Here is a 15625-nt window from a genome sequence, read left to right as displayed (position 1 = left end):
CGTAAACGCGGCGACTGGTTCTTATTTGAACCATATTTGCATGCATATAAATATAAACGACAATTGTCTAACTCAATACAATCGCTAAAAGCCACGGAGCCAGTAAACAGTCGGTTGTGATGTTTCCGGTTTAAAATATGTATGTTTTTGTATTTTTTTTTAATGCGCACCACAGTCGCGAGTTAAATGTTTCATATTTTCTGCTTAAGTGTTTACAAGGCCTTCGGCAATAGAGCGACAGGGGTGGCGCTGGCCGTGTGATATTTCTGGAAATAAGCGTTAATGTGTAAACATTAAGAACGTCAATTTTGACTGTCTTTCAGATGAACTGGAGTCGTCTACGCAGTAACGGAAGCGAAAACGTGTTCAAGGGGTCCCAGTTGGTCACAATCATCTTAGAGCGCCATCACCAGCACTTTCGGAGCAGGGCGACGGCGCTCAAGTTTTGCCGCCAACTTTTCAACGACGGTGTTATACGCGGAGTCTTCGGCGCCACTTCCTTCGAGGATTCTGTCCAGCTCTATACGTGGGCCGACGAGAATGGCGGCATGAAAATGACGTCACGATCCGCTTCGAAATTGTCTAGCGGGACGCAAAATCCAGCGGTCGAGAAAATGGCAACCCCGCCAAAATCTTACGGTTACTCCAGTGCGGATGTAACGCTGACAAAACGTGAGTTGTACAAACAAAGGGAAGCGATTAAGCCGATCGAACGCTCTCGTGAGTCTAGTAGCAGTATGCAATACTCTCATGACGTCAATAGGTACTTTCGTGAAATTCAAAACGACGTTAATGATCGCAGCGAGCAACATGTGACGTCACATCCGCACATATCGAGTTATCAAACATCCTGGAATTTGCAGCGAGCGAGCACGGCCTCAAGTGAAAGCTCAGTTGATATCCTGTCTCATTCCTACAGTAAACATAGTCATAGAGATAAATCGCCAGCAAAGACGTCATTTTCCTCTCCCGCGACATCGAACTCGCGGGATCATGACGTGATACCGGAAGAGGCCGACCACGAGGTACCACTTCCGGTCATGGAGCGGACAACGACGAGTTCCGGGTATGACGGGACGTCGAGCTTTCCGCGCAGCGTCACAACCACAGATACGTCAACCACTTCTGACGTCGATGGAATGACGTCACGAATTACGTCGACTTTAGTGACGTCACAACAGGGATGGCAGCAGCAACCACCTCAGGACTACCAAAATTCCTACTCGGATAATGAGAAGCAACTCATCGAGCAGATGAAACGAATGAAGAAGGAACATTCCCACATACTTCGCACTTACGAGGATAGAATTAATAAACTCATGACAAAGATGCACGAATTACGGAGTATAGCGGAAATGCTGGAAAACTCAAGCACCAAGTCGTCGCCCTACGCGATGATGAATAACAAAAATGGGGTCCTCAACTTTTTGAGTAAGTATAAACATGTTTTACATACATTCTGTGGATTTTGTTAGTTAAAAGTGTAAAACAATAATTCTTGAGTAAAGGTGAAAATGTAATAATTGTGTACAATTAAGACTTGCAAGAGTGTTTTGTGAGTTAAATTGGCGCCCGGAACTATTTTTGAGTTCTTTTATTTGTTTCTTGTCCAAAAAAAATTCCTCTGTTGAGGCGTTGTTTCCCCCATTTTTGTTTTTGTGTGTCGCTTGCAAGGGTAAGTCTAAAGGTTTCGCTCTTTATTTGAGAACTTGTAAACCCTGCTAAAACATCTTAGATTGACTGGGCTAAATACAATCGTAATGACGGGTTTCAAAAGGTATTATTATATTTTTTTTTTCCTGATCCCTTATCCAGTTCAAGTATTTTTTCTATTTTTCAATATCTCTGACTTTTCGAACTATCGATCTATGATTTTTCAATTTAAAAATTGACGTCAATAAACCCAAACCGGATGGAGACGCCATTAAATCCTCAACTAAGTACCGCTAATTATTCTCGCGTGTCTGGGTCTAGTATACAAAAGTATCGCATATAAAGGCAGTTAATTAAATTCCTGGAACATGTATCTGTCTCAATCAACGTGATTATACGCTCATTATCGGTATTAAAAAGAGTGCCGTTTCGCCGCAGGTTGGCGCATTTGACCTTTTGAAACCGAAAGAAGGAACAAAGGAACTATTCAAACAGATTCTTATGCTTCCAATAAGTTCACCCCTGTCACGCGGCTATTGCCGGTGCATGTTGTGGTGTTTTTCTAATGTGTGCATCACTTAATATAAGTATTGAATATTTAAAGTACTTTTTTGTCTGTAAATGTTTTAAAGAGCATATGAATGAATGACAGTTATTTTATTCTGGATCATAATCGGATAAGCGTTTGGAATCAGGACTTTCATGATATTTTTTTCACTCTCCGAAGGCTTTTTGGGTTACATATCCTTCATTTTACTTTATTTAAAACATTAAGTGGAGTGACGAGGTATGGCGAAAAATGTTGTTTAAATGTTGGATGTTTATTTATCGAACAGACTCGAAATCTGAAAATGACCGGAAGTTGACGCCGGGCGCGACAGGTATTGACGGCGAAAACCCACCACCATTGCCGCCTAGACCGGGTCGCGGTAGTCGCTTAAATCCCAGCAAGCCTTTCATTCACACGGACGCAAATATGACGTCACTTCCGTGGACACGGATTATATTAAAAGACGAAAGTAAGTGACGCTTTTGTCCTCTAGAGGTTGGATTAAGTGTATATTGGCAGTGATGTTGCTGCTGCTGATTTTGTTATTGTTATTTTTTATCACGTCTTGATGTTGAAAATCATGGTTATACGATTGATGCATGGCGGGCGGGGCCTGCGGTAAGTGTCAAGCAGGTGAATAATAACTTGCAGCTTGCAAAGAGGTCTTACATTTTAATTATACCCCCACTAAACAAAGTTTAGGGGGGTATATAGGAGTGAGCTTGTCTGTCGGTCTGTCGGTCGGTCCGTGTCCGCTCTCTAATTCAAGTAGTTTTCATCAGAGCTTCACTAAACTTGGTCAGAAGATGTATCTAGATGATGCCTAGGCCAAGTTCGACCATGGGTCATGGCAGGTCAAAAACTAGGTCACAGTCCACTTAGTGCGTTTTAAACATTGAGCATGGTGTCCGCTCTCTAATTCAAGTAGTTTTCATCCGATCTTCACCATACTTGGTCAGAAGTTGTATCTAGATGATGTCTAGGTCAAGTTTGAATATGGGTCCTGCCGGGTCAAAAATAGTTTGTATTGTTGTTGTTTAACAAGTTTTTCATATCACCCCGTTTAAAGCATCTCGTAAGGGACAAAAATCTGTATAATTATATATACATATCCACCGTCTTAGTTGTTAATCCGCTCAGAGACGAAAACGTATTTAACCACCACCCCAGTTATCAGAAATTATGATGAACCGATTTAAATTATATCAGCATTGCTGCATTTCAATAGCATTAAACTAAGTGCACATAATGGGGAAAATAACGGTTCAACTATCTTTAACAGATTACTGTAAACGTTCTTAATTTCGCGGGTAATATTTTTCGTATAAAGTACCATTGGGTTTAAAAGAAGGTTAACCGTAGATTGATTGTCAATTAACGAAGAACTTCAAAACACAGTGTCGCAACTATTTAATTTGAAAATAACTTTATAAAGTGAGTGTTTGTGTGGGTGTGCGGGCGTGTTTATGTAGAGGTTAATGAGGTCCTTCCCCGCCTAAGACTTCTGTATGTGAGGAACCCTTCGTAGTTAAAAATCAGTAACTTATTATATGAAACGTGTCTATCGGATTATATAGATCATTACGCTTTATATAAAAGATAGGCGTCTTAAATCAACGAACAGATTGTAAGTAAATTAATGTAAAATTAAACCGTTGTTTAAGATGACAATTTGTAAAGGCTTGAGTTATCCACCAGTGACAAACTAAATTAATATAGTACGAGTAAGTAGATCGTAAATATACAATGAATAAATATGCGTGTTGCACTTGTTGTTTTCGAAATAAATACGTCTCGAATAGGCAGAACTTTGCGGTAATTGTGGAAGCTACACAACGCGACACTTTTGTGTTCGTTTCATGTAATTAAGTGTTTGTTTTCTAAACGGTTCCTAAGCGGTTCGGCATATTTATTTAAGTAATAGTGTATTTTAAAAATATGTGTATAAAACGGAATACAATTAAGAGAGCTAAGTTTGAACTAAAAATACACTTATAAGACTATGGTAATGGACATTGCACGCAGATGTCCATGCATGGAAATATAAGATTATAAGTTATTTTTATTTAGCTCTTAAGACCTGTTTTGGTATGATCTTTTTTTTGAGATCTTAATAAAGTAAACTTAGAAGGTGCATAATAAACTGGCGTTTATCTGAGTGTACAAAATTAAGTAAGTACCAGCCAGAAAGATACATTTGGTAGCATCTGCTGTTTGGAATCTTAATCACGTGAAATAAGTAGGCGCATATCAAATTTGTGTTTATCTGAGTATGGAAAATAACTAAAATGTCAGCTAGGAAGATGCCTTGACTACATGAATATTATATTGATATATTAACGAATAAAAACATTTTTTTTCTTCATTAAGAGCTTATAGCTCTAATAAAGTATCTTATTTAAAAAAATGAATTTACAGGCTTGACTATTTATTGCCAGAGAGAAAGTAATTATTTGAAAATATTACACATACTATCAAAATTCGGATTGAAAGTGTACTAATATTTGATCTTTTTGTGCTACAATTATATTACCCCCCCCCCCCCCTCCTAAAGCTTTGTTTACACTTGGACACAGACGAAATATAATCATTATCTCTTACATTTCAGGTGGCGACGAGCAGACGACAATATGGCACCATATGATGGAGCCGAAAGTTGACCCGGAAGAAGTTGAAAGGTCAGTTTACAAATATCGCTACTTTACCCCATCCAGTTATTTATTTCAGTTTGCCATACAGAAAGAAAACAGGAAAAAATCTAAACGTGTGTATATTTGATTTTTTTCCCATCGTTTGAAATTTAAAAAAAATAAGCGCAGGAAAATCCAATTAATGTTAAACAAATACTTTCACCGTTTACGTCATATGGGAAGTAACCGTTATTGTCGAAATCTTAGCAGCGGTTACTTCCCCTATGTTCAAAATTGAAAAAATATATGGGAGGCGATTGCGCTTCAATAAAATTGTACTTGTTTGCCCGGTTTCAGATTGTTCAGTCTCCCGTCGGCTTCTCAGACGGATGGCGCAACCCTTTACGACGATCTCATTATACGTAGAGGGCGCTCTAGACAGCAGGTGCGCAACATGTGGTGATTATATATGTGACGTCAGAGAAAAATATCTGTACAAATTTCAATTTACCATGGGAGTTTTATTTGAGTGTCAATGCGTACTACTAGTATGTAGCTGGTACTTGTATTTGGTTGCGTCATTATTTGTTACGTTAGAGAGTGTATGTTAACCTTTGCAATATGAATCAGATTTTAAATAAACCTACCTATTAGACTGTTCTGTTTGGAACTTATGCGTAATATTATGTAAACCGTATGATGACGTCATTAATATGTCGCTAGAAAAAAAGAAATTAATTCGATAAACTATGCTACTGTTTATCATTATACGTAGCAAATGTGTGAAAATAAGCGACTTTTTATTTGTTACTTCCGAAAAAATTATTATTTTACTTTTATTCAACGTATCTTTATATGAAGATAAAATACTATTCAAACTGCCAGCTGCAATTGCAAACTTCATATTACCACTTATTCTACCACAAAACAATTGAGCTATAATAAACGAGTTCCATGAATTCAAACTACGCTACCATTTTTGGTGTCTCTTCATTTTAATGAAAATTCCGAACGAAACGCTATTATTTTCCAGTTGGTTAGCATATATGACTCAGAACGCTCCAAGCGGATTGTCGTCTGCATGAAATGCCTGCGCGCGACGCTGAATGACGTCATTTCTTCTGTGTCGACGCTCGATACGTCACAAATTAATCACGAGGGGTTGGCGGAGTTATCGGAACTACTTTCACCGAATCATGACGTTGACAAGATTCTCTACCATGTTCGCAAAAAAGGGGCAGGTCAGTTGGCACAGTTCCGATTTCCTATCGGTACATCAATCAATCTTATGGGTCCAATTTTAAACGCACCTTATTACAACACATTTCTTTAAGGGACTTTTTCACGGTTTATCTTAAACCTATTTTTACCTTTACTGTAATGCTTTTTTTCATGTAAAAATTGATAACTCGTGCAAAGTCAAACCTTTCACGCACCCACATTGATTTTCAAGATAGGGCTTTCTGGTAGATTATCAGAATAAGGCATAATAAGAATCGAATGCTTTTTATCTGCAATGAAATTTGAATAGCATTCCAACAGTTTTTCGAAGATTCTTAAAATTCCTGTTTGAAAATTCCATTTTTAGAGAAACAGGCACAAGCCTAACAAATCTGACAATATTAAAAATGATTAAAATTTCAATTTTGTGTCAAGGTCACCTCGATCATCCCGAGTACCTGGTGTTTGAACTCTCAAAAGTGGACCACTTTAAGGACAGACTCGAGTTCATCCGCTTCCGGTTCCGGTTGTTGTGGCACCTGTTTGAAATAGGTGACGTCATTTCTATTTATAGAAACTTATGTTGTGTTGCTGATGTAAAATGGTACGCTTTAGATATTTCCTTTTTAAGTGCTCGTATTGGCTTATTTTAGTTACATTATTTGCGGCTACTAAATTGCGAAAACAAATATAACGACTAATTTAGTATTATTTTACATGCATATTTTGAATTGTTTACTGTCGATGTTCGTGAAATGTATGATACATAGTTATTTCGCCTTTTCAGATCAGCAAATGCGGGAGCTTAACACGGCGTGCGACGAAGTCTCTACCAGGTACGTTAGTTTTTCTTCCTCATCCTCTCAACATTACCATCGTCTTCACAATCAGTATTGCTATCAATCGCATCACTGTTCTCGTACTCAAAGTGTACGTCCACGGAGTTGTTTACGAGCTGAGACTTTATAAAGCTGACCACTTTGTTTCGATCATTCATCGTATGTCCGGCTACCGCAGTGGTTAGCACATGCGCTTCTTACATAGGCTATCCGGGTTCAATCCCCGTTCCCGGAAATCATCATCATCATTATCATCATCATCGTCGTCGTCGTCAACATCATCATCATCATCATCACCACCACCATTACCACCACCACCACCACCACCATCATCATCATCATCATCATCATCATCATCATCATCATAACAACCACTGTGACAATTATCAAAGCTTTTTGACAAAAAAGATTTCGTGCTAGCACAGTATATGAGTTTTATAAGACAGCTTCTACTAAATAAGTTACTAAATATTTTTTTAAGCATATTACTATCTCCCCCTTTTTCCAGCACACCATTAAAGAACCTCTTAGAAACGCTTCTGTCAGTCGGCAACTACATGAACGGAGCGACGGAAATGGGACAAGCAGACGGCTTTAATCTCGACGTCGTAAACAAGCTGAAAGATCTCCGAGACAGAGTAAAATAGGGGCTGATAATTCATTTTATTTGATTATATTTAATTGATTGTTTTCTTTTGGAGGAGAATCGCGGGATGTCTGGTTAAATATGCGTGCTTTCGTCATATGCATAATAAATATTTTGTCCATTCAATATTTGTGTTAAAATTAAGCCATTGATGCCTAGCGTCTAGAAAAAAGGCCTTGGCGAACAGCGTATACCCAGATGAGACGCCACATCATACGGCGTCTCATCAGGGTCTGAGCTGTTTGTTTAAAGGAATTTCTGTAAGAAATATTCTAAATATAGAACTAAATATACTAGACATCCCTAATTTTGGAAATAAATTGATCCAATTTAGAAGGATGGGAGAGTCAATTGGGCATACATTTGCTAATGATGCTTATGTTGATAACGATATAGATGTGTTAGTTTCATAATCAAAATCATCTTCATGTTTGCAAAAGAACCTACCCCATGTGCAATATAGAAAATAGCTCATCAACGATTTAAGCATGGCTGCAAAAAAGTCGCATGTTTTATGCTTTTGTCAAATAAAAAAATCAATTATCCGTATTACCTGGTGATTGCAGGATGGCAAAGGAACATTGTTGGAGTTCGTCTTGAAAACCTACTGTCAGGTGTTTGAAAGCGAGGTTGAGATTGGATGCCCCACCCGTTTCCGGTTACCCGAACCTTCGAACATGAGGCATGCGGCCCTGGTAAGAGTATAGAGCGAATTTTCGAGCAAATATCTTAAATGAGCGCTCTTCTGGCATTATGTTAGGCATGTTAAAGCCATCGTTACTCTTTATGTCTTTTGAAAGTAAGCAAACGAAAATACGAACAATAATTATAATAAATAACACAACCCTATTTACGTTGATTAACGAAGCATTCAGCGGATCAAAGAAACATGCAGACAGATCTTGGTGATCGACATTTATAGTGCTATGGTATTTTATTGACAAAAAGAAAATTATGAACTGTAAATTTTAAAATATAAAAAATAAGTTATTACTTATTCTTATACGTTTTCTTATACTTTCTAGTACCTATAGATATAGTAATTTAATAACAACTGCAAAATATTGGCTGAAATTTATCAATTATTGCACAAAAGCAAGATATATGTAAAACGTGTGATCTACATTAACTTACATTTATTGAAGGACACATATTATGCAAGCAAGTGGATTTTGTTGAAACAATGTTGTACATATGTACAATAAAAACACAATATAACCCTTCCGTTGCAGCATTTTTTTTACGCACTTTGAGCTTTATCAATAATAATTTTGGACCTTAAGCTTTATCAATGATAATTTTGGACCTATTTAAAACATTCTCTTTAAACAGTTTTGCGTTATTCATTATTCAACATAATGTATTAATTTAAACCCATTAACCCTTGCGGTATCAAATAAAAAACATCCGAATAACCTTTTATCCGATAAATTACATCATTACTTTGAAATAGTTCACTTCAAAACTTTGCGATGTTGATGACTAAAATTAATAATCACAACACCTTTTCGTTATTGTTATATTTTATCAGGACATTACTTTTATTGCTTTTTAGAAATGGATTTAGTGCAAAACAATTGATGCATAGTATAGTCAGAGATCACTTAATACATGTGTGCAATACATAGCTAAATGAATTCATTAAGATCGTATAAATTAAATTAATATGCAAGAATCTTCTAACTGCAGATGCAATTTGCTGCAGTTATCTGCAGCAATTTTCTTATATCGACGTACATGGGGTGAACACAGCATGCATACAATGACGTCATTTTTATAAACACGTTGACGTCATAACGTTATACTTTTGAATTTGTTTGCTATATTCCGCAGCTAGGAAATGCAAGTACGTTGAAGTACGTTTATCTCGCAAATATTGAGTACTTGCGATATTGCGTCAATTCCACTTAGAAATGAAATACAGGGGACCTACAACTGAATTTAAAACTCAATCATGCTTTCATGTTTCTACTCAATATCTTTAATAAGCTGTAGACAACATATACTTTTTTTTGTGTTGCATACTTCAAATTCCTATTGAGGTTCATGGGACATTCTGAAAATGGCGTATATTGGAAAACTGAAGCAAACGGTTGTATTTTACTATGTTTCCACCCGCAGGTCTCGTTCGAGGGTCTTCAGGACGCTCTCTCCAATCTCCACTCCGACCTACGCCACGTGCGGGAGCGGCTGCTTGACCCCCGGGTGAACAAGGACACCACGCGGCCCATGGACAGCTTCAGGGTCACGGCGGAGAACTTCTTCGCTGCGGGTAAGGGATCATGGTCTCTGTTACAGTATTGCTACTTTCATTACTGGTTTTAAGATTTTTTATTGTATGAACTTTGTTTTAATTTAAAATTGTTGTCACAGTTATTTTATAAATAATTTTATTTTAAAATTGTTGACTCCTTACTATATATTTCTTCTAACAGTGATGCCTATTTATGTACTAGTATTCTCTATATGCTCATACCCAATTAAAGTTCACACATCGGTCCTTATTTTATTCCCGGTAATATCTTAGTTTGTTCCTAAACTCCGTATTTCAGTTCACTAATGATTTTTTTTCAATATCTAAGTCTGTAGCTAATTTTTCCCCTCTAAGTTCAGTCACCACATTGATAAAAGTTACGTTCCACCTACATATGAGAGCTACTAATTGTGCCACTGTATCACATAACATATCGATCCTATTATATTTATCCTTTAGTATAAGTGTCCTCTTCATTTATGGTTTCTATTTATTTCAGCACATTTGAGAAGTTTATTGCTAAATGATCAATTATTACAGTTTCCAAACTGGCTTCTTTAACCCATTTATGCCTAGCGTCTAGAAAAAAAGGCCTTCACAAACAGCGTAGGCCCATATGAGACGCCGCATCATGCGGCGTCTCATCTGGGGGTCTGCGCTGTTTGCTTAAAGGAATTTCTGTAAAAATATTCTAAATATAGAAATAAATATACTAGACATCTCTTATTTTGGAAATAAATTGATCCAATTTTGAAGGATGGGAGAGTCCACTAGGCATAAATGGGTTAAATTTCCTCCTATAAGTACGTAGCTTATTGTCTCCCTTGTTCAGGTCATCGACACCCGTTTTCCCCCCATAATATTAATATGAAGCTTTGCCCTCCCTAGATTATTATTACACATATTGTCCATGTTCTGTCATTCAATATATTTCTATATAGCTTATCCCCCGTTTTCGGTTTTACATTTTTGCCATTGTTATATAATGCAATATATTTCTATAAAGCATATCCCGCCATATTCGGTTTACATATTTGTCGGTGTTATTTCATGCAATATATAAGTATAAAACTTATCCCCACAACTCGGTTGACATATTCGTCCCATGTATTTACGTCAAAATATTGCTGTAAATCTTATTTTATAAATAGAAGTTTTTACATCTGTCATCTGTTCTTTCCCTCACGATGAAGCCACCCTATTTCAGTGTACATATTGCCTCCCTTTATTTACCCAAATTTATAGTAGGGCGCTTATTCGTCCTCCATATTTCAGCCTTGGAGGTTATCGGAGAACAGGAGAAGGTGCTCCAAGACACGAGGGACATATTCGACAAGACCATCAACTATTTCTATGTAGATAAACAACGTGTAAGTTATTTCTTCTCACTTTCCCTTTCCTTGTTATGTTTCGTATTTATGATACATTGCTTTGTTTTTTGTTGAACAATTTTGTCGACTTATTGATTACGTTAAGTATTTATCTTCATAATTCCCCCTATTTTCTCCACACACGTTTGCATAGATCTTAAAAATGTTTCATGGAATATAAGCAACTCAAACAGAGTCATTAACCCATGTATGCCTAGTGGACTCTCCCATCCTTTTAAATTGGATCAATTTATTTCCAAAATTAGGGATGTCTAGTATATTTATTACTATATTTAGAATATTGCTTAAAGAAATTCCTTAAAGCAAACAGCGCAGACCCAGATGAGACGCCGTCTCATCTGGGTCTACGCTGTTTGCCAAGGCCTTTTCTAGACGCTAGGCAAAAATGGGTTAATTGTGGCCGTATATCCCTGAACATTATAAAATAAAGTCGGCATTGACACTGCCTTGACCCCAAACCGTTACCTTGATCTTTGAATTCATCCCATTGATATCTGAACCCCTTATAATCTGGATCTTTGACTGGATAGCTTAACATATTGCACTGATCGGCGCCACAAAAATAGACATTCGGCCCTATATAATTGGCTTTCGGAATATCTGTGATGTTTGGTCTTTTAGTCTTGACTGTTGACATCAAGCTCTTAATCTTTTGGTATTCAGCATTGACCTATGCTTATAAGTCTTGTTTTGCATGCACGCATTGTCTTCTGAACCCTCGTTTTTACTATAAACGCTTTGAAGTAAGACATCGTTAGCAATCCTCTCTCAGTTTTAATAGCGCTGACCTGATTTACCTCCTTGACCTTTGACTTCCTCTTTTAAAGGTCACGCCACAGCAATTCTTCCACGTCTGGGCGGTGTTTCTGCACGACTGCAAATACTTCTGGAAGCTGGCACATCGTCGTCTGGCCAAGGAGAGGTTTGAACTCGAGTTCAAGTACAAAGGTCAACTGGTAAGCGGCTACACACTAATATTTGTATAGTAGATCTTTATTTATTCCAAATGTGATTGAGAAGACGTAACGGTTACATTCTTATTATGTGCAAGGACTGTGCAGATATTGTGGAAATATAAAAACGCACTCCTTTCCAAGTATGGATAATTTTAGTTATAAGTTTCAAACTACTGTCAGTAATGATCATGTTTATATTAAATACATTATGTTAACACACCCCGGCTCAACCATGGTGGTGTCTTTGAGGACCCGGTGTCCGTCATAGGTCGCGCGTTCAATCCCAATTGTGAGCGTTCTCGGAATCATTGCAAAAACTCAAAGTACTGGCACTGCACAGGAAATGGACCTTATGGTTTCCCTATAAGACAACGGATTAACATGCACTTGAGCAAAACGAAATATGTTTAAGTAATTCATCATCTTAAAAATTTAGTGCACATATAACAAGACCTAAACCTGTCCTGCCTTTTATTTCCAGTCGGCGAGTTCCCTCCAGGGTTATGGTACATTCCGCGCTGGCGTGCTCCAAGGTTTAGACTCCAATAACGTCAACGACCCGAAAACGTCGACAGCGCAGCGCAATAACGCCCGTTGGGCAGAAGCGGCCGACAAGTCGACAAGACCGACGGTTCCACCGAAACCAAGCCGGTCTCGAAACGCTGACGACGTTTATCATCCCAGTAGCGACCGCTCATCGTCGCCGAAGCCTCTGACCTCAATGCCGCCGTCTTCCGTTGACGTCAGAAAGCCTCAGCCTAAACCGCACGCGCAAAACGGCACTCCGCCGTTCTCCCCCATTCCGCCTCCAAATTACGAAAACCATTCTGAACTAGAACGTTTCCAAGGCTATAAATATCCACAACAGCATCATCAACAACAACAACAACAACTGAATTCGTTCACTACTTCCGGTCAACCTGCTCCGAGTGGTCATGTCACTCCTCCAGCAGAAAATGGCATCACCGGCATTCATCACGACTCGTCGTCTGCAGTAACTATTACAAAGGAAAGCGACAAGAAATCTCAGCAATTCTCGTTGAAAGCGTGGCTTAAGCGAGAACGCGAGCAGGTGCGAAAAGGCGTTGAATGTGACGCGGCAGATGGCATTCCCGAAGCGAAGACGCAAAGCCCCGCTAAGTCCTTTTCAAAGTTTAAAAATAATATGAAGCAGAAGTTTTCAAGCGGAAGCTCGAAAAAGCACAACGATCATAGTCGAAAGTCAAAGGACACAAAATCAGGCGATCCTAAAGCGTATGAATCTCCGGTTGCTGCACAAAATGGCATCTGTATATCCTCCCCATATGATGGTCACCGGCCCAATTATCCAACCGCATCCACTTCCGGTTTCAAACTTGGCGACAAGTTTCAGGTACCAGATAATGGACTTTTAGCGAGCCTTGAAAGCGAGTTTAACAGCCGACCGATTCCCGATACTATCATTTCACCGATAGACGATCCAGATGCAGACGATATTTTGGCGCCAAGCGTCAATCGATATGAACATCAAAATGGCGTCCCTCCGCAAATGAGGCAAAACGTGGAGCAAAATGACGTAAATAATAATGAACGTTACCTGTTTAATAGCAAGTCTGGTGGATCAAACGCGAATGACAATGGCAATGGTTTTACAGATGGGAAATTCGTGAGCCCCGGCGCGGAGTCCAAGCGAGTTGTTGCGGTTGCGGCCCCATCATACAAAGCTAGGATGATCAATAACTACGAAAATCAGGGGAAATTCGAAAATCCAAATATACCGCGACTTCATGCGGAGCCGGCAAAATCACTGCGACAAAACTTTGCAAATTTAACGAGCAATATTTCAAACGATATCGCTAAAGGATATGACGGGGCCGAAAGTAAAAACCCGTATTCGAAAAACGGACATGACCAAACTCAGCCTCAAACATCATCGAATCACACACACAACACTCGTCCATTGAACGCAGAAGACTCCCCTTACGGTCGATTGTCAAAGACCCTAAATACACCGGAAAAGCACGCTGCATTACCGGACACGCCTCGTAAACGAGCTGTACTCGAAAACAAAAATTACGTCACTCCTGGAAACCGCGTTCCCATTAATGCACAGTCTGTCGGGTCGCTCATTGATAAATTTGATAAAACTGAGTCTTATAATGAGGAGAGCGCTACCAACCGTGACGGTTTACCGGAAGCGTCGCCTCCTTTGCCGCCTCGGTCCGGTAAATCCCAAAGCCATATTCAGAATGTTGATGCACCATCGTTTTCGCAGTCCAGTCTTGCAGCAAAGCCTTACAGTGCCCAACCGTCCACGGCATATTCGCCTCCGTCACGTTGGACGACAGACAAACGCGGCGAAACGTATCCATCTACGCCAAATAGACGCGAAGATGTCTCTACTGCCTATAATTCTCCGCATAGCCTTTATTCTACGCCGCAAGGACAGTTTTCTGAAGGTCAGACACATTCGACCTACGTCACACCAAAATCTTCGCCCGCTAACCACAAATATACGCCATTGTCGAATGGCCACGTGGTCTCCACGTCATCTCCATCAAACCATCACGTGACAAACGGTTTTCATGAAAACAATGGTTACCTTGACAACGACCGCGCAGACAATGTCGTAGACGATGGTTATGGAGCTAAACTCCGCCGCGCTGCGAATTACAGTCACTCTGCGTTCGACCGGATAACAAAAGGTAGTTCGCCGTATACTAGAAACCCAAGCTTTGGAACTACTTACGAAGCGCGTAGGAATATTTTTGCAACGTCAACGTCTTCATCGTCTGCTGTTCAGAACACTGACGAGGTTTCTTACATGGCAATTTAGTTTAAAACTACGATTGTCAATAAACTGTGATTGTGTTAAAAATATTGTCAAAGTTTTTTTTTTGCAAGTGATAACTTCTGATAACGTGTGGCCGACATGAGGCATTTGCCAGTTTTTTTTTACCATTTACACAAACACAAATGTACCTCTTGTCGTAAAATTAATTTAAATTAAATTTAATTTTGATATTTTTTTATTCTCAATATCTGGCGTTTGTGTATGCCACAGACAAGTGTAGTATTTTTGAAAGATACACACGTTGCCATTTTTATGTTTTCGCTAGATACATGATACATAATTAGTTTACAATCTATCGGATTTGAATAAGTTTGTGTTATGTTACTTACCAAAAAGAAAAAAATCATTTTTAAAAATAAATGATTAGTTTTGTCAACCATTTTTAGAACACCCTTTAACCGTTATATTTTAATAAGCGTTGATAAAACCAGTTGGTAAATACTGATTTCTCGGAAAGAAAACTATTATCCCTCGAACATTGAGGTCAGCGAAGAAATCGTGTTCGAAAATATTTTATGGCAACTGTATCTTTCAAATAATTTCGTACTTGTTTCGTTTCACACTGTTCTGTGAATGACAAATGTCAGCATTTGTGGAATACATTAAAATTTCATGTTTTTCTGCAATTAAAAGTCGTGATTCGATTGATAAG

At 38.6% G+C, this 15625-nt stretch overlaps 1 protein-coding gene across 8 annotated transcripts in view; it reads left to right on the top strand.

The window, feature by feature from the left end:
- Positions 1 to 15191, top strand: part of LOC127863393 (uncharacterized) — a 54536-nt gene extending 39345 nt beyond the window's left edge. For 6 of the 8 annotated variants that reach the window (XM_052402906.1, XM_052402910.1, XM_052402913.1 and 3 more), the window contains exons 2-14: positions 324 to 1431; positions 2490 to 2672; positions 4812 to 4881; positions 5191 to 5278; positions 5867 to 6074; positions 6490 to 6606; positions 6842 to 6890; positions 7402 to 7531; positions 8106 to 8234; positions 9661 to 9811; positions 11069 to 11163; positions 12012 to 12140; positions 12622 to 15191. In XM_052402906.1, the coding sequence (XP_052258866.1) occupies positions 324 to 1431; positions 2490 to 2672; positions 4812 to 4881; positions 5191 to 5278; positions 5867 to 6074; positions 6490 to 6606; positions 6842 to 6890; positions 7402 to 7531; positions 8106 to 8234; positions 9661 to 9811; positions 11069 to 11163; positions 12012 to 12140; positions 12622 to 14955 (4791 nt within the window). In that variant the 3' untranslated portion in view covers positions 14956 to 15191. Of the gene's footprint in view, positions 140 to 323; positions 1432 to 2489; positions 2673 to 4811; positions 4882 to 5190; positions 5279 to 5866; positions 6075 to 6489; positions 6607 to 6841; positions 6891 to 7401; positions 7532 to 8105; positions 8235 to 9660; positions 9812 to 11068; positions 11164 to 12011; positions 12141 to 12621 lie in introns of all 8 variants that reach the window. The other 2 variants (XM_052402907.1, XM_052402905.1) reach the window with 2 other exon arrangements.
- Positions 15192 to 15625: the final 434 nt, after the last annotated feature.

Source organism: Dreissena polymorpha, unplaced genomic scaffold (genome assembly GCF_020536995.1).
Source record: "Dreissena polymorpha isolate Duluth1 unplaced genomic scaffold, UMN_Dpol_1.0 chrUn007, whole genome shotgun sequence".
In the NCBI taxonomy this organism is placed as follows: Eukaryota; Metazoa; Mollusca; class Bivalvia; order Myida; family Dreissenidae; genus Dreissena; species Dreissena polymorpha.
The sequence above is the reverse complement of the archived record's forward strand: the minus strand, read 5'-3'. Positions and strand labels throughout refer to the sequence as shown.